The 17,960-nt window shown below is 38.5% G+C and overlaps 1 protein-coding gene across 6 annotated transcripts in view; it reads right to left on the bottom strand.

Moving 5' to 3' along the window:
* Nucleotides 1-17,960, bottom strand: part of CSN1b (COP9 signalosome subunit 1b) — a 400,996-nt gene that overhangs the window by 153,972 nt on the left and 229,064 nt on the right. For all 6 annotated transcript variants that reach the window (XR_016547831.1, XM_090387802.1, XM_090387801.1 and 3 more), the window contains exon 13: nt 8,148-8,195. Coding sequence is in view for 5 of the 6 variants with exons in the window: in XM_090387802.1 (XP_090243928.1) it covers nt 8,148-8,195 (48 nt within the window). In the remaining variant the exon portion in view is untranslated. The remainder of the gene's footprint in view (nt 1-8,147; nt 8,196-17,960) is intronic.

Raw genomic sequence — 17,960 nt, 5'->3', positions numbered from 1 at the left:
GGTTGTTGGGTTCATTCTGCCGAATTTTTGGCAGTGTCCTTGGTCCATAAACCATTACTTATTAATAATATATACTGTTACATTATTCGTAAATAATTCATTCTTATAAATAACTTATATATAAATAAACATGCCTAAAAACAAAAGCAAACTACTTTATTATTTACTTAACTGCTTTTTGGATTTTTGCAGATCTTAAAGCAGAGGCACTAACATATCACTTTTTAGCATTAGCATTAGCAGAGGCATATGATGCAAGAAAGCAAGCTTATTCAGCATCAGCCAAAAAAAAAAAAAAAAAAAAAAAAAACACCCACTCCCATTTCACCCCTCCGTTCGTTCGAAATACCTGTCCAGTTGAGCTTTAAATTTGTTTAGGCTATCAACTTCAACAACAAGTGATGGAAGTCGGTTCCACCAACCAACCACCCGCTGGCCAAAGGCAAATTTCCGCACATCTATCCGACATCCGTCCTTCCTCAATTTGAATTTATGCCCTCTGAGGTGATTATTCTGAGAAAGATGAAGAATCCCATTGGCATTGAGCATGCTCAAACCATTCAAAGCCTTATACACCTCTATCAGATCACCTCGCCGGTGCCTAGTCTCCAGACTCTGTAATTTGCAAAACTTAAGCCTTTCTTCGTAAGAGCAACCCTTTGTTCCATTTACTAATCTTGTTGCCCTTCTCTGTACCCGTTCCAGCAGCTCTACATCCTTCTTGAAATGAGGCCTCCAGACCTGTATACAGTACTCAAGATGTGGCCTTACCATTGCCTTATACAAGGGAATAATCACCTCCTTATCCCTGCTAGAAAAATTCCTGTATATCATTGACAAGACACCATGCGCTACTCTTGCAGCTCGTCTGCACTGCTCAGAGAACTTCATATCTGCCTGCACAATTACCCCCAGGTCCTTTTCATTCTCCACCACTGTCAGTGTAGTACCGCAGAGTTGATACGTTGCTCTGGGGTTACTGTTTCCCATATGCAGCACTTTACATTTGTCGATGTTAAACCTCATTTGCCACCTCTCAGCCCATCTGTTCAACCTTTCCAGATCCTGTTGCAGCAGCATAGCGTCAGTATTGTCCTTAACGACCCTGCCAACCTTTGTATCATCTGCAAACTTGGACATTAAACTTGATATCCCATCATCAATATCATTCATAAACACCGAAAACAACAACGGACCCAACACTGAACCTTGAGGAACTCCACTAATAACATTAGTCCACGTTGAGCAGTGTCCATTGATTACCACTCTCTGTCTTCTGCCACTCAACCATCCCCTTATCCATAGCAGCAATTTGCCTCCAATGCCACACTGCTCCAATTTGTGCAGCAGTCTTCCATGTGCAACAGTATCAAAAGCCTTTCTAAGATCCAAATATATAATATCAAAGTTATTCCCTGCATCCAGTTCTTTTGTGACTACATCATAGTATCCAATCAAATTGGTCAGGCAAGACCTGCCCTTAACAAAACCATGCTGCGTCTGAGCTATAACTGAATTCTTGTCTAGATGATCCTGCAGTGCTTCTTTAACCAGTGCCTCCATTAATTTACCTGGAACAGAAGTTAAACTAACAGGTCTATAATTACTTGTGTCAGCCTTTGATCCTCCTTTGTGAATTGGGGTTACATTTGCACATCTCCAGTCTATGGGCACCTCCCCTGAGTCCAAAGAAGCTCTCATAATTATGGCTAGGGGTTTGCATACTTCCTTTGCTGCCTCCTTTAATATAACTGGATAGATCCCATCCACCCCAGGTGCCTTTTTTATGTTTATCCTCAACAATCTCTCCTCCACTTTCCTCTCAGTTATTACAAAATCATCCAGCTCACTGCCAATGTTTACTTTACCTACATCATTCTCCTTCCTGAATAACTCCTCATGCGTGAATGTAGATGCAAAATACTCGTTTAGATTGTTAGCCACCTGAGCAGGATCCTCAACTGTTGAACCATCAATATCCAGTGGACCAATCTGATTCATCCCTTTCCTTTTCGAGTTCAAGTATGTAAAAAACTCTTTTCTGTTTTTCTTTGCATCCTTTGCCAAGGATTTTTCATAGTCTGCCTTTGCCTGCCTAATCTCCTTTGTGACTTGGTTACAGACCAACTTATATCTATCATAGGCTTCCATGTCACCCATTAATTTGTATGTATCCCATGCATTTTTCTTCTCTGCCACATGTCTCATTAGCTCATCTGACAACCATTTAGGCCTAAACCTTGAACAATATTTCTTAGTTGGTATGTAAAGCCTGGTAGCCTCCAAGATTAGTTCCTTGAATGCTTCCCATTTTGAGTTTGCTGTTGGTAACATCATCAGTTGGTTCCACTGTATAGAATTTAAATACTGTCTCAGACCATCATAGTCGCCTTTACGAAAACAAAAACCCTTCCCTTTACCTCTGATGGTAGTTACCTCCTTGAGTAAATCCCACTTCAACACACTGTGATCACTGCCACCTAGTGGTTCATTTATCTGCAGGTTCTTAATGCATGAAGAATCACTACTGATAATCAGATCAAGAGTATTGCTCCCTCTTGTTGCCTCACGAACATGCTGATGTAGAAAACAATCATCCAATAAATCCACAAAAGCCTTGCTAGTGTGCGAGTGACCAACCCACAAATTCCAGTCAATATCTGGGAAATTAAAGTCCCCCATTATAAGACTCTCAGATTTACTGGCCCACTCTGTACAATTTCCCTGTACAATATCTTATTATACTCATCAGAGTCATTAGGCCTATAGCACACTCCTACTCTCAATTTTGATTTCCCTATGCTTATGTCGCACCAAACTGACTCGACACTGCCCTGTCCATCGATGTCGACTGGCTTCACTTCCTTGGACTTTATGTGTTTCTTAATTAATAGCATAACCCCTCCTCCCCTCCTGTCCTGTCTATCCTTTCTATACACATTGTATTCCCCAAATTCCAGTTCCGCATTACTTATATCTGTGTGACACCACGTCTCTGATATCCCAACAATATCTGCCTTTGATGTTTTGAGCAATACCTCAAATTCATCAAATTTATTTACCAAACTCCTAGCATTGGTGTACACGCAGGTATACATGCACCTGTTTCTATTCTTAGCTACCCTAACACAACCCATGTGTTTACTTGTACCGCAATGACTACCAGCAGTCTCTGAAATATCCTGCATCTTGTTTTTCAGACTTCTGCTCATTTCAATAGAAGCAGTGCAAGAATCACTTCCACCTCTGCCAGTGGCTACTGTTAATCTATTAGTCCTTGTATCCCCCCCAACTAGCACTTAAAGTAGCTGTGATCATTAATACACTTGCATAGCATTGAGAATAAATTATGGGGAAGAAAGTGAATGATGGCATTTACACTGGAGTACTGACTGTCTCTCCACTTTTATTACAGTAGTATTAAGTCTTTTCATGCTGCTTTAATAAAATTACAATCTTATGTCGGCTACAAATTTGCCAAATCTTTTATACTCATGAAAAAGAAGCAATGAGTAATGATTTAGTATCCAAAGGTCCATAACTCAGTTGTAATAAAATACAGAGGTCAAACATTAATATGACTAATCTCTCGCAGATCTCAAAAATCTAATTTTTATACAGAATTCTCTAGTCCACAAATCCACTGTGCTTTATGATGAACATGTTAATGAAGTAAAATAAAAGCTTTCCTTTTGGTATAATGAATATGTACAGACAACTTGAAGAAATCCAATTTTTATTATTATCCAATTTCATAATTTGTTCCTTTTGTTTTTTCACAAGATGAAACAATGAAACATGATTTAACATGAAAAAATTATATTCCAAAGATTAATTTAAAAGAGAAATCTTATATACTGTAGCTTTGAAAATTTGGTAAACACTTCCCACCCAAATACAAGGAGCCCAGGAAACTACACCCCCATAGGCTAACCCACATGAATAGGATAGCTACTGCATGCAATTCCCCAGAAATATTAAGAAAAATGCTGTGTCTAGTATTAAATGAAGTCTCAATTAACATTATATAACTTAATGTTTACATTAAATATAGCATAACATTACAACACATGCACAATGGAAACTTCAAAAACTATGGAATAACTTGTGTTTATAAACATTTAAAGCCTATCTGGCCCACTTATGTAGAAATATATTCATAACACAAAACTGAACATTAATTTGGTCAGAAGTTGCTGAATGAACTGCATATGAAGTAGAAGCTCAAAGAAGGTGAAAATAGCAGATTACCATTTTACGTAATATGTAACAACAAACAGTTCAGATGTGAAAGTCTCTTTTCAAGGTGATATGGTTGAAACAATAGTAAGTACCAAAAGGTGCAATCCAAATGACTAAAAGGAAGTCTATTTGATACAAGGCACTGGACACTTAAAGCGGAAACCTATGTAAAAAAGGTTAAAATTGTGTAGGGAAAAAATATTGATTCTATTAGTGGTGGCAAATGATGCAAGAAAGCAAGCATACAGAATCATCATTTAAAAAAAAAAAAAAAAAAAGAAAAAGAAAAAAACCACACATTTTCCATATCACTGTTCAACTCCTTTAATAATGTCTAGTTCCACCTTAAATTTATTCAAACCACTTACTTCCACAGTACGAGACAGAAGGCTGCTCCAACAATTGACTACCTGCTGGCCAAAACTAAATTGCTGCACACCTATCTAGCAACCATCCTTTCTCACTTTAAATTTATGCCCTCTCATGTGTGTTGACTGAGGCAAGAGGAAAGATGCCATCATTGTTTAGCTTACTCAATCCATTCAAAGCCTTAAATATCCCAATCAGAAGTCCCTTGCTGGTGCCCACTTTCCAGATGCTGTCATTTGGAGAACTGAAACTTTTCTTCATAAGAGTACCCTTTCGTTCCCTCACTAATCTCACTGCCCTTCTCCACACCATTTCAACAGATCACATCCTTCTTAAAATGAGGCATCCAGACCTGTATACAGTACTCAAGGTGTGGCTAACCATTGCTTTATACAATGGTTATGTTGGCTACAAATTTTCCAAATCTTTTATACTCATGAAAAACGAGTAGTCAGTAATGATTTAGTATCCAAAGGTCCATAACTCAGTTGTAATAAAATATAGATGTCAACCATTTATATGACTAATCTCTCTGATATCTCAAAATCTAATTTTTATACAGAATTCTCTCATCCATAAATCCACTGTGCTTTATGATAAACATGTTAATGAAGTTGATCACCTCCTTATCCCTGCTGATAAAATTCCTTAGTATCATTGACAAAACCCCATGAGCTGTCCTGGCAGCTAGTCTGTACTGTTCAGAGAACATCATATCTGGCTGCACAATTAACCCAGATCCTTTCCATTCTCCCCTATCCTGAGTGTGATACCACACAGTTGGTATGTTATTTTTGGATTACTGCTACCTATATCCTACCAAATATATTTACCATGGCACTACAAATGCAGTACCTTGCATTTGTCAATGTTAAGCTTCAATTAGCACTTCTCAGCCCATCTGTCTAACTCTTCTAGATCTTGTTGTAGTGGCATACCCTGGTTACTGTCATTAACCACCATTCCAACCTTTGTATCATCTGCAAAATTAGACGTTATCTCCAATATGCCTTCCTCAATAAAATTAACAAATATTGACAACAACAGACCCAGAACCAAACCCTTGTGGTAAATGCATTTAAAATTATTTCTATTTAAACAAATATGAGAGAATACAATAAAATAATACAAGAAAAAAAGAAGAAGTTAAATGACAACTGTCACTGCTGAAAGTCCTTTACCAGTGCAATCCATACTAACTGGAGCTGAATTTATCAGGCATGAGAGAACCATCTAGTCAAACCTGGATCCCAGGATCAGTATTAATCAGATCTACCTATATGCAGACTGTTTTAGCGTACGGATCTACCAACAAATTCGAGGTGTCATGGTCTTGACTGATGATTATGCAGTATCCTTTGTTTGTACATTCAATGCAGACCCAACTTCTTGAGGCCAACATCCAGAACCTAAATGTACAATAGCACCTGCTACGTAAAAATTAAGTCAGACAGGTGAAGGCAGGCTCAAGACGGCACAGCATTAAAATGAAAGTTTGAGGATGATAGTAGGTACTTTAAAAACAATTCTCTCCCCTCCCACCTAGTTGTTGTTATTTGGTTTTTAGGAGCATTAGCAACTAAGGCCATATTGCTCCGATCTTCCACCTAGTGCATGCAGCTGAGATCTGAGCATCAATGGCACTCTCCATTATCAAATCTATTCTTTGCATCCAGGCAATGACTTCTCAAATGGATTTTCCATCAGATGTGGACTACCTCATGGCCAATGTCATTAACATTCTGAGACTGTGGCTTACTGACGAAAGGTGACTATTTTTAACAGTGATTCCTGGTTGATTTCATCTCCTCTTTCTAAAACGGCTGTGCCTGCCTGGAGGAGCCCAGTATTTGACAGACCAAATTGCTTAAAGAATATGGACAATGATGAGAAAGTAGTTATAAGTTCTTGCGTGATGGTGGAAATCTCGACCTGCTTTGATTGATCTACCGATTTTATGTCATCAGCCAATGTATTCAAGCCCCAGGCTAACCAGTGGGTCAATGAGGACAGTGAAGAGAAAGGCCAAACAGTATGGTATCTTGTAGAACCATAACCATGATCATTCTGGAGTACTGAAATCTACTCATATGCAGTTTAATTATGTGGTATAAGAGATGCAAGATATCACCTACCTATCTAGGAGTAGCTCTCAAGCATCTTTGAGAGAGAGAGAGAGAGAGAGAGAGAGAGAGAGAGAAAGAGATGGAATGTTTACAGCATCAAATGCCACGTGAATATCCAAGTAGGTGACTGCCAGTTCTGTTTTCAAATGTTGTGAGGATCTTATTAGTGGCTGCTAGAATGCTGGTTACTATTTTGCAGTGCATAATGACTAGGGTAAATTGTTTGGAAAATATCTATATAGGTTTTGGCACTTGGAGGGGTCTGGGTTTGAATCCCAGTGAAAACTGGAAGAATTCTTACAGAGCTTTTCAATAAGAGCTGTATTTAGTCAATCTCAAGCAGGACTAGCTCCCCACCGCCTTGAGTTATTCTGGATTTTCCAGCCTGCACAACATACAAACTTGAATGGACAATACATTCGGTGCAACATGACCTCAGATGCTAATGCACTAAATAAATCACAACAACCACCAAAACAAAAGCTGTCTGGTGAGGATTGTTAGCAATATTTTTCACACAACTTCAGTAGGGTTGAGAAGTTAGAAACTGGCTTGTGATTTGCATGAGTGATGGAGTACAGACTTTTTGCACTGGTCTAACAAGGTATTTCCACCTCCACTGGTATGGGAAGAAATGGTTTACAAGCAATGTATTAAAAATATACAACAGAGTCTGTAAAATGTACAGACTCAGGCTCTTTTAACATAAATTTTATAGTCAATGAATCAGAGATAGAACAAAGGCTGTTGGACAAGGCTGCTCTACTTGGCAGTAATGGCAAACTTAATGATGAAGAAACACCAGAATTGTGGATCAAGCTGCACCAGAAAACCCAAAGGGGTATCTTTACGAGGAGTTTTTCTGATGTGTATGGTTCTGAGGATATTCTCTACACATATTTTCCCTTATCGCGCTTTATTAATACTGCACTTTTCAGGAATGCATCCTCAATAAATCAGGGTATACCCATATTTACATCCCAAGTAGGGGTGTGTGTGTGTGTGTGGATGTTTGTGAAATTACATAGTATAGAGATTTATTTAAACAAGCATAAATAATATATGAATAGTTCCACTTTCTATAGTTCAGTAAAAGGACAACAAAATGTTATTTTACATATTTATTACTCTAGCATTCTTGTTATTAGATTTTGCTATTTATATTTCTTTCAGAATGATAATATTAATGTTTAAAAATGCATCTGAGTAAAATAAACAAATCATATTATATTGTTATCCAAATTAAAATTTCAAAATTTTATTTTATTTATTTTTTTAAAAAATAATTAATTTAAAAAAAAAAAATAATTTTAAATTCATAATTTCTGTTGGTATGAAAGCTAGGAAGTTCGAAAATGGTGAAAGCAAGAGCAAGATGTAAATAATTAATAATAACAAAAAAGTCCATACCTTTACATGTATCTGATTCCTCAGCATTGCTGACCTTAGTACTAATGCCTGCAAATTTAAAATTTATAAAATTTTCTTTAAAATAATGCCTACCATTATTTTTAATATTATAGTAATATTTTAATATTACAGTGAATTCGGGTTATTTGGGCCACCGGTTAATCAGGGCAAATCTTAAAAAACAGAACCCAATCAAGAAAATATCCAATGTAGTGTTTACTTCACTTGATTAGGACAACATGCCGTTTAATCGGGGCAGGATACTGCAACACTGGAGATTACCCTATGATTGTCTCCGAATGTACCATGTGGTTTGGTCAGATTTATGGAGGCCACAACCATAAAACAATAAAAACAATTAGCAGTCACCTGTTTATTGGATTTTTCTGTTAGTGCAATCTATCATAAAAGGATAGTAAACTCGATCTTATTGAATTTGCGATAATACCGACAGCTGGAATTCTGTGGGTTATTGTGGCGAAATGTGTTTACACTTCCGTGAAATTTTCAATCATATAAAAAAATTAATTTTCAGAATCTTCTCTTCATTCCTATTTTTAAAGCTTTGTAACTTGTTACTCCGTTCTCACTTGCGCGTATCGTGTTACTTGAAATTGTGTGTGGCATGTGCTTTTTTATTGATTGCTTATCTTTTTACTGTTTTAAATTTTAACACCCACCCACAAATGCCAACTAGTTAGTATGTACAAATTACAGTACGTATTAATTATTGCGATTATCACATATATTCTTCCGATTTTTACGTATTTAATTTTTTAATTGGTAAGGTAATAAATGGTAAATATGTGCTTAATATATCGTTAATTTTATGGCCTGTGGATAATATTCCTCCTATTTTCTCTAATTAGAATTGCTGTTTAATAGAATTAAAATTCAATTCACATATGTGATCACAATGACCGGCATAATAGAATTAAAATTCAATTCACATATGTGATCACAATGACCGGCACTTACTACACATCGTATAGTGAACAGTACTTTTCTGTGGTGACTCCATCGTATCATGATTTGATTATACAGTGAACCAATTGTAAAGAGGGGGTCCATTATATTTTTAACTTTTATTATGTGAAACTTCGGATAATTGGGCCAAAATGCAATAGTCATGATGTGTCCCAAATAACTGGAATCGACTGTATTTATAAAATAGCACTTAGATAACTTGTTCACAGCAATTTAAAATTTGCTCACTTCAGCCAATGTTACAATACTTATTTAATACAAATATATGACCTTTTTTGAGCATACAGGTACGGCTATTAAATAATGACTGTTGCAATAAAATAAATATAATGAAATTTTTTTTACCTTACAAATTATCCCCTTCAAAATAACTGCCTTGGACCTGCACACACTATTCCATATTTATTCCAAGCACAGCAACATTTCTGGAAGTCATCTTCTGTAAGCCCTTTTAAAAATCTTCGGTCATTTTTTTTTCTGAATGTTTTCAATGGACTGAAGACATTCAGAAATATCTTATGCAAAAAGGATAGTTGGAATAGGACTACGGTACGTCTGCCATGGCCAAAAGTTGATGGCATTGTAGGGCAGATATCTTTTAAGAGCACAAAAGGTGATATTGTCATATATGTTGGCACTAATGACATTAAGAGTAGGAGATCTGTAGACTTACTTAACAAGTACAGGTCAATGTTGAAAAAAAAGTCACGTGTTAGGGTTAAAACAGAAAGTGTCTACAATTCTGCCCAGCCACGAAAGCAATGAGTATATGACGAGAGCCTTGTCAATCAATTCAGCCCTGGAGAGATTGTGCAAGGCTCACGGGGCAGAATTTTTCTCAGCACGTGGCTGTGCTTATTAACAGGAGAGATTGTTTCTACTGGGATGAGGTACATTTAAATAGAAAGAGTGCAAGAATATTTGCCAATATTATCGAGGAAGCATTATGTGGGTTGGAAAACTGCTAGCTTGGAGGGTTTCACAGCCTAATAGATTAATATTATCCATGGGCAGAGTTGAAAGTGATTCTTGCGCTGCTTCTATTGGAATGCGCAGCAGCCTGGAAAGCGAGATGCCAGGGATTTCACAGAACAAGTAAATACTTGGGTTGCATTAGGGTAACTAAGAGGAAGAATATGTGTATGTATACTTGCATGTACACCAATGCTAGGAGTATAGTATATAAATTTGATGAATTTGAGGTGCTGGTCAAGACAACAAAGTCAGATATTGTTTGGATATCAGAGAAGTGGTGCCACTCAGATATAAGGAAGGTAGAATTGGAATTTGGAGTGTAGAGAAAGGACAGACAAGATAGAAAGGGAGGAAGGATCATGCTGTTAGTTAAGAAACATAAAATCTAAGGAAGTGCATCAAGTTGACATGGGTGAACAGTGCAGTGTTGAGTCAGTTTGGTATAACATAAGCACTGGGAAAGCAAAATTGAGAGTAGGAGTGTGTTATAGGCCTAATGACTCTGATGAGTATACCAAACACCTATACAGAGAAACAGTGGATCAGTAAATTAGAATGTGTTATAATGGGGGAATTTAACTTTCCAGATGTTGATTGGAATTTGTGGGTTGTTCAATCACACACTAGCAAGACTTTTACAGATTTCTTGGATGACTATTTTCTACAGCAGAATATTAGAGAGGCAACTAGAGGGAGTAATACTCTTTATCTGATTATCAGGAGTGATTATTCATGCATTAAGAATCTGCAGATAAAGGAACCACTAGGTGGCAGTGATCACAATGTACTGATGTGAGATTTACTCAAAGATGTAACTACCATCAAGGGTAAAGGGAAGCGTTTTTGTTTTCATAAAGGTGACTACGGTGGTCTCAGACAGTTTTTAAATTCTATACAGTGGAACCAACTGATGACGTTACAAATGCAAATTCTAAATGGGAAGCATTCAAGGAATTAATCTTGGAAGCTACTAGACTTTTCATGCTAACTAAGAAATACTGTTCTAGGTTTAGGCCTAAATGGATGGAAGTGGAGGGAAATTGTTGAAGTTAAACATAAGGAAGGCACATGTGGTGGATGGGATCTATCGAGTTCTATTAAACCAGGCAGCAAAGGAAGTCAGCTAACTCTTAGCCATGATTATGAGGGCATCCTTGGACTCAGGGGAGATCCTCACAGAATGGAGATGTGCAAAAGTATCCCTAATTCACAAAAGGGATAGAAAGGTGACACGAGTAATTACAGACCTGTCAGTTTAACTTCTTTTTTGGGGAAAATAATGGAGTTTTATTGATTTGGTTTTTAATGGCTAATTGGCAGCAAAGGCCATAATGCGCCAAGTCAAATTTAACTGTCTACTAAACATTTTGATAGGCTAGGCTACCACATCAAGCAATTAACTATTATGTAAAAAAGGTATAAAACAAAGTATAAAACTTAGATCTTTGTATATAATTTAATAGTGTAAAAAGTTAAAAAGTCAGACGTTGTCTCTGTCACCTATAATCTGACTGAGTGTAAATGGTTCAGTCAGATTATTAAATGTGGTAAAACACAAGCGTCGTGCTTGTATAAAAACAGGGCATTCTATAAAAAGATGACCGATGGTTAAAATACGTTACACATCTCACACATAGGTGGGTCATCCGCCCTCAGCAAATAGGAATGTGTTAGATGACTATGACCTATGCGGAGCCGAGCAAGAACAACTTCCTCTCTTCGAACCCTGTGTAGACTGGACTGCCATTGTGCGATTACAAGCTTAAATGTGATGTAATTTATTTATAGCTTGTCTGTGCCAAAAATCTTGCCACTGGGAATGTAATTTAGAGCGTATTGTTTGCCTGTAGTCTGTATAGGGGACTAACAGGAAATGATTATCCAGGGAAGTGGCTGATTTGGCAGCGGTATCAGCTAATTCATTTCCCTGGACCTCAATGTGGCTTGGGATCCAGCAAAAACGAATATCAAATTCTAATTCCAGGAGAGAAAAAAGAATCTGCTGGATCCTGGACAGGATCGGATGAGGGTTATACCTCATCGATACTAGAGCCAGTAACACGCTCAATAAATCACAATAATTATAAAACAGGTCTTGTGTGTCGGGTCGCATTATATCATCAAAGTTTCTTGTGACGACCGACTAACTGGTTAAAATAAATTTATTAAAATAAAAATGATCATCACATGTACATAATTCTGCTTTACCGACACCAGACTCATGATACATGATCATGCCCAGCTGACTTGTGCTATTGACCATCCTTGTGGGACTTGACAAAATACTCTAGACAAAATACTCTAGAGAGTGTGGATCCTAAAAGGACTTGCAATTGGAGATTTGAGAGAAAGTTTTTAATAAAGAGAGGTAAGTTACCCCTAAGACCAAAGTTACAGAGGTCTTTTGATAAGCCAAATCACCAGGCTGTGTTGTACGCTTCTTCAATATAAAAAAAACTGCTACCAGATGCTTGGATTTAATAAAAACATCACGAATGTAAGTTTCAAGTCAGATTAAATGATCCAAAGTGGGTCTCTTCAGAAGCTGCACTGTGTTCTGGAAAGCAGACCATTTGTTTCTAAATACCATTTAAGGTGAGAATTAACCATTCTTTCCAGGACCTTGCACAAACAACTTGTCAGAGCAATAGGACAGTAGTTATTTGGATTTCTAGAATCATTTCCTGGTTTAGGGAAGGCAAGAATGATTGCTTTCGCCAGGAATCCGGAAATTGTTTATTAAGAAAAATTCTATTAAATAAAATTAAAAGGTGATCCTTAGATGGTTGTGAGAGGTGTTTTATCATTTCGTAGTGGATGTCATCTGACCCAACAGAACTTGCATGCATGAGAAATAGTGCTGAATTTAACTCTCCCCGTGTAAAGGGCTTGTTATATGGTTTATTCCCTTTTGAAGAGAATTTCAATGGATATTTCTCATATTTCTCTTTCAGGGCCAAAAACTGTGGAGGGAATGATGTTATTGCAGAGGTTTTTGCAAACGTTTTCCCTAGAGTGTTTGCAACTAGTTCAATCTGCAATTGGACATCCATTGTCCTCGAGGATCACTGAAGTGCTTGGTGGATATTACCCCTTCATTTTCTGGATCTTATCCCAGATTACTTTTGAGCTAGCTGCCTGAGTTATGAATAATGAAAAACGGATCCAAGATTTCCTTTGGCTCTGGCGTCAGACATAGCATGCTTTATGAATGTGCACGTTTAAATGATATTAAACTTTCAGTTGTGGGATATCGGCGGAAATTTCCCCAAGCTTTATTTTGTGCTTTTTTCGCTGCTGTGCATTCTGAATTCCACCAAGGTTTGGGAAAAGGCGGAAACCGGATGGATGTTTTTGGGATTGCAATTGCAGCTTCTTGGACAATTGTTTCTGTAACATACATGACTGATCATTGATGGGCTTCAGACTGACTGTAGCGATGTCAAGATTCGCCAGATGTTGCAAGGCATTAAAGTCAGCCTGATCAATCTTCCACCGTGGTAAACTAAATGGCAGACACAGTCTACCACTGTTAGGGTGGCTATCACGGGGAAGTGGTCGCTTCCATGTGGGTTTTCTTCCACCTCCCAAGTAAGTGAAGGAAGGAGAGAAGGGGAGCAGATAGAAAGATCAATGGCAGAGAATGTACGGGTAGGCATGTGGAAGGTATTTGTTCCCACATTTAGAAGGGAGAGGTCATTGTCAGTGAGCATATGCTCTATAACTCATCCCCTTCCATTGATATTAGCACTACACCACAAAGTCTTGGGGATGTCCAATGAAATCCCCAAGGATTAAACAAGGGAAAGGCAATAAGATCATCAAGGTCTTTCTGGGGGGGGGGGGATGTCAATCCCAGGTGTAAAATAAATAGAGCAAGTTAATAAGAACCCCACTGTAGAGCAAATTGCTACAGCCTTAATGCTAGTTGTAAGCTACAAAGGCTGAAATGGAATCTGGTTGCCGATGAGGATTGCGACTCCTCCATGAGTAGGACCATCCACAATTCTATCCTTATGAATGATGGTAATGTTATGCATGGCGGGGTCATCATTTGCCTTTAAATAAGTCTCCTGTATGCAAAAGCAAGCTGGTTTATGCTTTTGCAGGAGTGCCTTGATGTCAGCAGTATTTTGCCGGAATCCACGGCAATTCCACTGTAGGAATTTAGCCATTATTTGGGCTTGATGGGGCCATCAGGCGGCTTCTGAGGTGCTGAGGGCTTAATTTTGTCAGTCTTGGATTTATCTTTCCTGGGGAAATATGGACACCGTCCCGTGTACATTCTTCCTCCGCAAAGAGTTCCAAGACTAACTCATCATATACCTCCTTGGTTTCGACATCCATTATTTCTTGCCCCAAAGTGGACAGTTCACTTTTCTGTGATGTTATTTTAGTGCTCACTGTTGGTAATGCTGGAGCACTGGGAGGTACCAATATTGGAGTGGCAGCTGACTGCGATTTTTGGGCTTTAGAGAACTCAACAGTGGGCAATGGGAGTGGAAGAGTCCCTTGGGGGACAGTCATATCAGTTTGGGTCCTGATGGTACTCTTACCAGAAACTTTCTGGGAGTATGAAGGCTTCCTGCTATTTATTAGTTGGATGTGTTTTCTGGCCTCTGGGTAGGAGATGTTCAGCTCCATTTTTAATTTTTGAATCTCCTTTTCATCTTTCCACCGCTGGCAGGCTCAAGAGTATGCAGGGTGCTCTCCTTGGCAGTTAGGACAATTAGGCTTAGGAGCTAGACATTCCTTGCTCTTGTGATCATTAGCACCACATCGAGCACATGCAGGGTTACTACGACAAGCTGTTTGTGAGTGGCCGTACTTTTGACATTTAAAACACCTCAGTGGGTTTGGAATGTAAATCCTCACTGGGCAGTTTAGTACCCTGCCTTGATGGAACTTGGAGGCCGAGGGGTGTTAAATGCTAGGATGAGAACTCGGGTAGGGACAAGATTCCCATCTTTTCGCATGGATATTCGCATGACAGCTGTCACTCCTTGTTCTTTTAATTCAGAGCAGATCAGAAACGTGAAGAAGATCCCACTCTGATATGATACCTTGTGACAAGTTCAGGGTTTTGTGAGGGGTTACGATGATGGATATTCCTCCAATAGATGTGGCTTTCAAAATTTTTTCAGCATGCACTGTATTTGATGCTTTAAGTAAAATATCTCCAGAATGCAGTCGTTTTACGGATTTAGGTGATCCTGACATCCCTTCTAGATAAAGAAGGGTGACGTTTTCCCAACTAACTACTCTCCGGTGGAATGGAGAATGAGGAAAAGAGGTGTCAGAGATGTTTTCTCCTCCGTTCTGGCTCTTTTAACAGAATTGGTGTCATTATTATCTGATGATTGATTAGGTAGGGCCTTGTTGGGGCCCCAGAAGAAGTAGGATTTATATTACTCATAGGAGTAAGATAAAAATTTCTGATGCCCTAAGTACCTCACCCACCACAGAGCCCTACGAGGGGACACCCACTTGTGAACTAGCAGGTACTGCGTACACTAATTGGACACCAAGTCGCTTAGGAGCACCATACCCACGTTTCCAAAAAGCCTTGATCCCGTCCCAGGACCAAAGGGAGGGAGACTTATTGGAACGCAGTTGGCCCTAGCAGCAAGAACCACCCACCGATTGATTACAGTCGGGTCAGCCCGGGATCACCCATCTTGTCGAAGCAGGGGCCAAAGTGGTGTATTAAGGCTGGGACCCTCAACCACCAGGATCCCCCTTTCCGAGTTTCCATGGGTCACGGCACACGGCTGCACAAGTTGGATTCCAACGATGTAACCCTGGAACCAAGGTATGGGCGTTAAATCCCAGTGATGCTAATCTGGAAGTCCAGCAGCATCATGGGAGGTCCCCTCACTATGTACAGGTGCCCACGTCAAGGGGTAAATAATGGAGTCACTGGTTAAAGAAGCACTGCAGAATCATCTAGACAAGACTGTAGTTATAGTTCAGACAGCATAGGTTTATTATGGGGAAGTCTTGTCTGACCAATTTGATCGGATACGATGATGTGGTCACAAAGGAACCAGATGCAAAAAATAATTTTGATATCATATACTTGGATTTTAGAAAAGTTTTTGATACTGTTGCACATGGAAGACTACAAGTTGGAGCAGTATGATATTAAGGGCAAGTTGCAGCACTGGATAAAGTGGGAGAAGACAGAGAGTGGTAATCAATGGACACTGGTCTTCACTGGATAATAACATTAATGGTATTAATGTTATTATCCAGGTCTGGAGGCCTCATTTTAGGAAAGAGGCCTCCAGGTACAGAGTACAGAGAACGGTAACAAGATTAGTGAGTGAAACAAAGGGTTACCGTTACCAAGAAAGGCTTAAGGTCTGCAAATTACAACGTCTGGAGACTAGGCACCTGCGAGGTGATCTGATTGAGGCCTTGAATGGTTTGAGCAAGCTCAATGCTGATGGGATTCTTCCTCTTGCTCACATTCTGCACCTGAGGGGGCATAAATTCAAATTAAGGAAAGATAGTTATACAACAGATGTTTGGAAATGTGCTTTTAGCCAGTGGATGGTTGATTGCTGGAACAAACTTCCATCTGCTGTTGTGGAAGTGGACAGCTTAAATAAATTCCAAGCTGAACTAGACAAATGTTTGGAGTGAATGGATGGGTGAAATGGGAAGGGCTTTTTTTTTTTTTTTTTTTTTGCTGATGCTGTATAAGCTTGCTTTCTTGCATTGTATGCCTCCGCTAATGCCAATTTTTTTTTTTTAAAACATTGACAAACTTGGAGTTTTCTCATTCTGATCTTCATTTAAAATTTTTGGCACCATCTTGGTAAAATTGTTTCTCATCTAAATTTTCAGTTAAAATTTTGTCTGTCCATTGAGTTTGGATGCAACCATTCTAATGGCTGAAGAATATCACTTCTAATCAACATCCTTACTACGTCCACATTTTCATCAGTTTTGATGGATATCAGATGGCCTGATCATTCAGTCTTCCACATTCTCTTTTCCTTCTAAAAATTTTTTATGCCATCCAAACATGAGAACTCTTGACATAGTATCTTCTCCATAAACATAACTTCCCTATTACATAACTCATAACTTTCAGTTTGTGTTTTCTTTAGTTTTGTTAAAAATTTAAGGTTGATTTGTTTGATTCTTTTGTTTGTCATTTTTCTTCTAGGAAACTGCAAAAAAACAAGGTAATGAAAACCTGCCTGATGAGCAAAGCAAATGAGCTGTTGGAAAGTAGCTTGGCAGACAAAGAAAGGTTCAAAATCAACTGATGTGCCTTTGTTTCACAGGTGGCACTTAGTGTGTAGAAGTGCTTTTTTTGTAAAAAAATAGGTGGTGTCAGTACTCATTCTTTGCTATCAGGAAAAATTGAAAATTAAAAGGATATGAAAAGTACTCGTTGTTCCTGATATTGTTACTTTAGTAGGAATATTTTTGGAATAAGAACAACAAATTTAGTATATTTAGTATATTAAGCATAAATTTATTATTCAAGTATATAAAAAAGTAAGTAAAATGTGAGTAAAATAAGTAAATAAATCAGCCAACTACTGAGTGCCGGGCACTCAGGATGAAGTGTCCGTAGTCACGAATTGTAACTGGAAAAAGTTTCTAATACTCCGGATTGGCTTGAAACTGAGGAACTAACAAAAATGTCTGAGTCTTTCCAGTTGTTGTGAATGACGAGGGTGGGAGAAGCGACTGGCAGGTGAGGGCGTTCAAGACTCCGGCAGGCACCTCTCCACCACCGCTGCCTCAACACTGGCTCTCTGAGTACTTCCTTGCCGGGACAACACCAGCTTTCAAAACTGTTAAAAAATATTTCTCGCCCCAAAATTTATA

This window comes from Mastigoproctus giganteus, chromosome 13, assembly GCF_048544385.1.
Source record: "Mastigoproctus giganteus isolate SK-2022 chromosome 13, ASM4854438v1, whole genome shotgun sequence".
In the NCBI taxonomy this organism is placed as follows: domain Eukaryota; kingdom Metazoa; phylum Arthropoda; class Arachnida; order Uropygi; family Thelyphonidae; genus Mastigoproctus; species Mastigoproctus giganteus.
The sequence above is the reverse complement of the archived record's forward strand: the minus strand, read 5'-3'. Positions and strand labels throughout refer to the sequence as shown.